This window comes from Tupaia chinensis, unplaced genomic scaffold, assembly GCF_000334495.1.
Source record: "Tupaia chinensis unplaced genomic scaffold, TupChi_1.0 Scaffold000688_1, whole genome shotgun sequence".
In the NCBI taxonomy this organism is placed as follows: domain Eukaryota; kingdom Metazoa; phylum Chordata; class Mammalia; order Scandentia; family Tupaiidae; genus Tupaia; species Tupaia belangeri.
In genome coordinates, this window is record NW_006160211.1 from 2064128 (window position 1) to 2071761 (window position 7634).

General features: G+C 42.1%; 1 protein-coding gene across 3 annotated transcripts in view; it reads right to left on the reverse strand.

Moving 5' to 3' along the window:
- TRIM9 (tripartite motif containing 9) overlaps window positions 1–7634 on the reverse strand; it is a 126324-nt gene that overhangs the window by 47534 nt on the left and 71156 nt on the right. For all 3 annotated transcript variants that reach the window (XM_006160532.1, XM_006160531.1, XM_006160530.1), the window contains exon 3: window positions 6521–6643. In XM_006160532.1, coding sequence (XP_006160594.1) covers window positions 6521–6643 — 123 coding nt within the window. The remainder of the gene's footprint in view (window positions 1–6520; window positions 6644–7634) is intronic.

Genomic DNA, 7634 nt, shown 5'->3' on the forward strand with positions numbered 1-7634 from the left:
GAGAAAAAGAGAGAAAGCAAGTACTCCCCAATGGGGTGTTGTCATAGTGCAATTCTTTTTCCTTTATTTCTCCATCCTCTCCAGATTTTGGTCATGTATGCACATGTATTTCAAGCTGCTGGGGCTGGGATTCGAACTGTGGTTGGCCATGTGCTGTTTGGCTCCTTATGTATAGTGCTTTACCTCTGTATTATGGATAGTCCAAGGTACATGTACTTTCAAGATGCAAGTTTGAAGGATTTGCTCTCCACAGTTCCTTTGGGTCAGTGGAGGAAGTTGCTATATGTCCTAACACACCTGGCAGCACAAAGACCAACAGATGCTTTGAAATGACTTACGTGTGAGTTAAAGGTGGGGTGCTTTGATTGTTAGATTAATCCAGAAAATAAAGAATTCTTCTATTTCTTCCTAGAGTAGAATACTACTACTTTATTGTTACATTCATTGAAACTTAGAGGCATTTAAACTAAGGAAAAACACTGAAAATTTCTCACATACCACCATTCTCCCACATGGTTTCAGGGAAATATTTCCCTCATTCTCCTTAACTAGTGTTATGAATTTATCCAAACTGGCAATTATTCATTGCAAAGATAAGTCTGAGGCTTTGAGTTTTTAATCAAGAAAAGGATCATTAAGGCTTATTAAGTAAAGAAAACACACCTGTTTTGAGAAAGACTTGATATTTTTAACAGTAAAGCTGTGAACTTTCTGTTCCAGAAGTGTTAATGTCACCAACAGCCTTACCAATAAACATTGGGTGGAATATGTAAAGCACGTTCTTAGTGTATAGAATACTGAATTATTGCACAGAGAAGTCGTTGATGGAAGAAATACAAGCCATTGTGAGAGGGAAGCATATTGGTACACTCCCATCTACAGAAGAGGACACTTAGCATTGATGGTGAGTCACAAACAGTGATGTACACAATACAGTCTTTTGTAGAATGTGAGGTACAGTAAGGTATGTATAATGGATTACTCAGTAGTCCTCAGTATGGGTTAGGTACCTTCTGGGGGTAACCAGTGTCACCTAAATCTGGGTTTAGGCAAAGGGCCTCATTGGTACTGTCAAAGTGGGTAGAGGGTGTTTGAGGGTATGTTCTCTATCCCAAGATATCTCCAACTGTGTGTGGTGACTTTCTGGTGATTCCATGGCTACCCTAGGCATTCTGGCCCAAACAGATGCTTCGTGACTTTTGTTCTGACATTCGTGGGAAACAGAATACAGAATTTGCCAAATTAAATTCTGAAAGGAATTCTTCACTAATAATGGCATTGTAATGAATCAGTATTGTGGCTAAAAATAAATTGGGGGGGGGAGGAGGTTTTTGCTATGGGGCACATGCGCTCGCCAGAAAGACAGCGACAGAGAGACAGAAAGTGAGAAATCATCTCCCGGGGGGATGGCCACTCCGCAATCCCTTCTCCTCCATTCTCCTCTTGGGATCTTGGGTATGCACGCATGCATATGCATCTGGTGTGAGTTTAAGCCACCAGGTCTGGGACTCAAACCGCGGTCAACGACATGAGAGTCCAGTGACATAGGTATTATGCCAACTGCTGGGCCCAGTGGTTAAATGGTTAAAATTGGTCATACAGATTTCTGCTTGGGTCAGCTGAAAGTTTCAAGTCGTTTCAGTGTGCCTAATTTCCCCAAATGTTTTCACTGTATGCACTGATTTGTCTCTATTACTTTTATTGGATTAAGCTGGTGATAGACTGGAATCTGTTGTTTTTTCTTTCCAGTAATGGCTATAACCAGTCAAATCATATTTAATTATTATATTATTTTTAATTTGCCAGAGGGCATGTGTGCTTGCCATAGAGAGACAGAGAGGGAAGGCCAGAAAGCACCCACCATGGTGAATGGTCACACTGCAATCCCTTCTCCATTTCTCCCTCTGTTTGGGATTTTGGGCACACGTACACACCTGCTATGTATTTCAGGCCTCTGGGTCTGGGACTCAAGCTGTGTGGTCAGCCATGTGGGATTCAGTTCCCTTCACCACCAGGCCACAGAATGGCCCCATTTCTAATTATCTTAAAATTATTTGTGAACATGGGCAGGTTTCCTTTATTCCTTCCCTCAACCCTCATCTGAATGAAGGGAATCAATAATATTCATAACAGTCATAAGCCAATGATATTCATTATGTAAATTTGTACTCTTACTGATAGGGTCATACAAGTAATTATTTAAAAAGCGTATTAGGAACCTAACAGTCAGTACACAGTAAATAGTAGCAAAGATAATGAGGAAAATAATGACGATCCTTAACCCAGTAGTGTAGTAGGACTCAAAATCAAGCATTCTGCTGATAACTTCAATTGGCACATGGAAACGCTCTGTAAATACAAAAACTCTAAAATACAATGAGCTTTATCATTATCCCTCAGTATCCCCACTGAGTAATTTTGTAGTATGCTAAACTTGCCCATCATACATGGAAATTAAACCTTGGCGTTCTTTTTCCAGAATCATTTTGAACAACGATAACGTATTTTCCCATAGGATCTTTGAGTGAAGGGTAACCAAGAAGACATATATCCTCTTGTACTATTCAATGTGTGAATTCATTCTAAAATATTGGAGGGAGAATGCATTTAAAATGATTTCAGAATTAGTTCAAATTCTGCATGTTACATAAACAGCAATAATTCTTCTGGCTTACTAAGAGAAAATAACATGTAAAGTTCCTGAAAGAAACTTCATTCATGATGCATTTTAATTTAAGTGTCACAAATTCCCCGTGGGGCACAGGTAGTGAGGAATTTTAGGACCTTACTCAGCTAAGGAAAACCTGGGAGGGCTGTGGACACAACACAGACAAGACAAGAAATGTGCCATTCCCGTGTACTCTGCCAGTTGTCGAATATTGCCCAAGAAGTTCCAAATAGGAGTTAATAATATTAATATTAATGATAATAATATTTCTTGGAGGTTCAAAAACATTTCTTCCCTCCAGTAGCTTTCTGACATTTGCTTTAGTTCACCACATCCTGAAAATAGATATTTGGCTTCCAGCAGTTTTTCAAACCACAGAATAGTGTTAACTATAATTTACATTTCAAACAGTGTTCCTAAAATATGACCACATCTGCATATATCTCAAAGTCTTTTTGCCTTTTTAGCTCATAAAAATAGCTCACCAAACTTTGTGAATAGTTTCGTAGAATGATCAATTATAAGCTCAGACCTCTGAAGAATTTCCTAGATAACAACACCAGTGTATGGGCTAATTTTATACTATGAACTGTGGCATTATGGAAAACACACTCCTGGAAACACTTCGTCAGTGTGTTGAATGAAAGCATATTTCCAGTCATTCTCTGTCAATGATACAACAATAATAGCTGGTATTTTTCAAGTATTACGCTAAGTGCTTTATGATGCCCTGTGAGGTGAGTACTACTTCTTGCCTTATTTTACACACAGCTGAAAGACACTGAGCTACGGACTTGCCCAAGGTTAGAGACCTCGCAAGTCATAAAGAGGTCCTATCTCTATGGTCTCTGTGACACAGAATCGAGGCTCTTCACCACTCAGTTCCATCTTGCCTCAGAACCAGAACTATTAAATCCATTCAAACAATCAGTGCTTTCGGCGAGGGGCATAGGGAGATTTTTAAAGACTGTGTAAATACATACTCGCTTTCCAGCATCCCTAGCCTTTTGGATTGCTCAAGGAGAGAGAAAGCTGCCAGAAAAATACACACACAACTCCCCTCTTTGTCAGCAAAAAGCAGGCCCCCAGAGGACTCAGCCAAAGGGAAGCGGAAGAACGTAAGATTATCTCCGCAGGACAGTGAATGATGGGCTAGCCAACAAAGACAGAAAGAAGTACTGTGCTTGGCAAGTGGGGTCTATAAAAGGCCAGTCTTCTCTCACAAGTCTGCACAGCAACAGAATGACAAGAAAGGGAAAAGGAAGGGGGAGAAAAGCAGAGGGAGGGAGGGAGACCTAGAGCCCGCTGCCAGTAGTCATGGCGGCAAAATGGTGTTGGTAGCTGTTTATAGAAGCAGTGACAGATACGATCAGCTGAAAACTGCAGAGGAACAAATCACTGGAGACAGAAGACAGAACAGCTTTGCTGCTGTGGGGAACAACCAGCTGCCTGTCTCTGTCTGCTAGAGTCCTTTGAGGCCTGGCGCACGGGACTCCAGCCTGGGCAGGTGGAACAGGGACAGGCAGTCGCCTCTGCTCAGGAGCCCCAGGACACATCAGTACGCTGCCCCCTGGGGACAATCAGAGGAGAGAGAGAGAGTCATGTCATGGGACATTGGTGTCTGGGGGATGTCTTAAAGCCATTTCTGAGCAGTCTCCATCTGCATCTTTGGCACTGTCCATAAGATTGTCCCCCAGTCCCGAGCAGAGGCAGCACCGAGCAGTAGGGTGCCAGGGGGCGTTCATGCCCCTCTCCATTCTTTTATGTGAATAAATGATATTTTCTTGATCTTTGGTTTTCTTTCCCATCCAGGTTGCTGCCCATCCAGAAAACCTGGGGTTGGCCTATAGTCACCACGTGGCTGACCAAAACCATTCACCATTTTCTGTTTTGGGCTGCCAGGAAATGTATGCAATGTTTTTAAAAGAGATTTCCATGAAAAGTTAAAATGTTAAGGCTGTGTACTTAAAGGATCTGTTCACTATTGAGCAGGGAAAAGCCCAGTGGCTCAGTTCATTTCACAGAAACACATGAACCTTTATTTTACAGTGCTTTGTGATTCAAGTGACATTTTGAGGACTGCTACTGCAATGGAAGTTTCGGTTTTCTGAAGGGTGCTAAAATGAAGGGCCATCTTTCTGTTGTGTTGGAGTGGCTGATGGGAACAGAAAACATCCATTGGTCCCCAAGACTGAGGATGGAGCAAGACCATGGTGCACACTGTCCTAAGCATCGTCTTCTTCCCTGGTAGCTTTGCCAAGTCCTGCAGGCAAGAATGTAAGCGGCCATTAACACGCACTCTGGGCTACACGGATGTCAGCTCTTCCATGAGGTGCTCTGAGACTCCTTCGGTGGCAGGTACTTTTGTCCTCCTCAGGACTTCTGTGGTATCGGCCCTCTGTCTGTCTGTGCCGGAGTCATTTGTGGGTATGGCTTAGCCCTTCCACTGAACTTCAAGCTCTGTAAGGGCAGGACTCCTACTGGTCATCTTTGTGTCCCTCCCTTCTCCTGCTCCCCTGTCCAGTGCTCAGCTCCTTGCAGGTATGCAGTAGGCACTGGCTGACTGGTGGGAAGAGTGAGCGTGGGGACATGCTTCTCTCCTCATTGTACTTCAACCAGCCAGAGGCAATGGAATTCTGCACTTGATTCTGGGCTCGGAGACCAGTTTTCCAGGGCTCAACTCTGGGTCCTATGACTAGTTCATATCATGGTGCTATTGTTTCCTCACCTCTAGAATGGGGATAACAGTAATAATGACATTGAGTAGTGAGGAATAACTGAGTTGATCCCACCACTATTTGTATGGCATTGCCTCAAAGAAAGTGTCCCCAAACATTAGCTATTACTTTATTAATTGTTTTAGTGTGTTTTTTAAATTTTTTCTTCATGAGCGTGGGACAGAGAAATACTGAGAGAGAGAAGGGGGGATGGCCATGCCACAATCCCTTCTCCTCTACCCTCCTTTGAGGATTTTGGACATGCATGCACACATGCCCAGTGTGTTTTTCAAGCTGCCAGGTCTAGGACTTGCACTGCACAGTTGGTCATGTGGGATCCAGCTACCTTAACCACCACACCACCAGCCGGCCTCCCAGATTTTAACTCTGATTAAAAACAGTGACTCTAGAAACATTTTTTTTAAATTCAGACCTAACTTGACTGTTTTAGATGAAAACACTTAGGGAATAGAAGCATTTTCCAGATGTTTGCAAGTAAACCTCTAAGATTGATACCCACATGGCAAAACCTTGAGAGAACTCTTTTGGTAAAAATATTAATATCTTTAACACTGGCCCCATTGCCTACCACATTTTAGGAATGACCACTTATGTTGCCATGAAGAGGCCTGGGGCCATTGAAGAAATTGAAAAGCAAGCAACTTGATCATAGACATTAGGAGAGAGAGACCTGGAAACCGACAAGCTAGAGAAAGCCATCTAAGTAAAATCCCTCATCATTCAGCACTTTGTGAATTACACATGACAGGGACTATGGAAGGTACCTCTGTAGGAAAGCTGGAAGCCTTTCTGATTACCTTCACTTTCATAGGAAAGCTCCGTGAAGCTGAGTTGGTGTGGCTGATGGCCTACTGCTGGACTCCCTTCTGCTTGGTCTTTCTATCTGTCTACTCTTCCTTCCACATATCCTGTTGCCCTTCTCTAATGGGGCAATAGATGGATACCAGATGTTTCCAGGAGACCAGTCCTGCTCCAGGCCCCCAGACTAGTAATCAATTAATCCACTGTGTGGTGACAAGTCTGTATAGCTGTCCAATCATAAAGGTCATGTTAGAAGGTGAGCCCCTGAAGCCTGGCTCACTGGCTTTCTGCTGTCCCCACACGTAGAACTCACCTTCAGCTTGTGCTCGTGCTCCTTGTTGACGCGGGCCAGCAGCTGAGCTTTCCTTCTGTTGAGGGCGTCTATGAGGGCGTCACATTGGGCCACCAGACAGGCTTCAAACTCCACACTGTTCTCCTGCATGAGAAAGCTCATTGCTTAGCCAAAGGCACTGGGCGCCTTGAGCAGCCAGAGACAACTGAGGCCCTGTCTGTATGTGGGGTAGAGACTCCTACTGAAAAGAATGAGAAGGAACTCTGTACGTAATGCACATTTGGCATTTCTTAAAATAATTTCATTCTATAGTGGTAGCGTTTTGATTCAAATTTAGATAGAAAAGATACATGTTTATCACCTATGTTTGTTTTTATCAAAAGGAAATAATCTCCACCATTTGAATTATATTAAGTCCAACAAAGCTTCAGTTTGTACAGGTGTGCATTAACATCTTGGAGGCCACATATGTTCAGCTAAGGATGGTGGAAGCTACGTTCAGAAAGGCATCTAGGAGGGAGTGGGGTATGGTCGTACAGTCGAGGTGTCAGAGATAAAGAGTCACTAAATTCAAGGGAAGAGAGAGGAGAAAGGGTGGCAAGGGTCTTCAATAGGTAACAGTTTATAAGATATAAGAATAATGGGCAAAAGTACTTGTTCCTTCAATAAGGAAAGCAAACAGTGAACTCCGGGAGGCAGTTAAGAACAGTCACCATACATAACAGAAATCACCTGCAGTAAACCTCAACCGTGAAAAAATAGGGAAAAGGAAACTGTGTAGTAAATGAATTATAGCTTCCTCCTGACTCTAAATGAAATACTAGATATAACATTTTCACTTGATTTAAATCTGTACATGCCATGGACATCTCTTGTAGGTAATTCTGTCATGGAATTACAAGCATTTATTAAGAATAATCCTTTTAATAAGCTATATATGTGATTTTTATTCTTTTCTTTCCAGTGCCCTAATTCATTTATTTATTTATTTATTTTTCTTTCATTTATTTATTTTTACATTTTTCCACAAACATTTACTTTACATAGAAAAAATTTTTAGCTCATACTCCATAATTCTTGACAGTTTACAAACAACTTTCAAAATTTCAAAATACTGAATTTTAAAGATAATGTT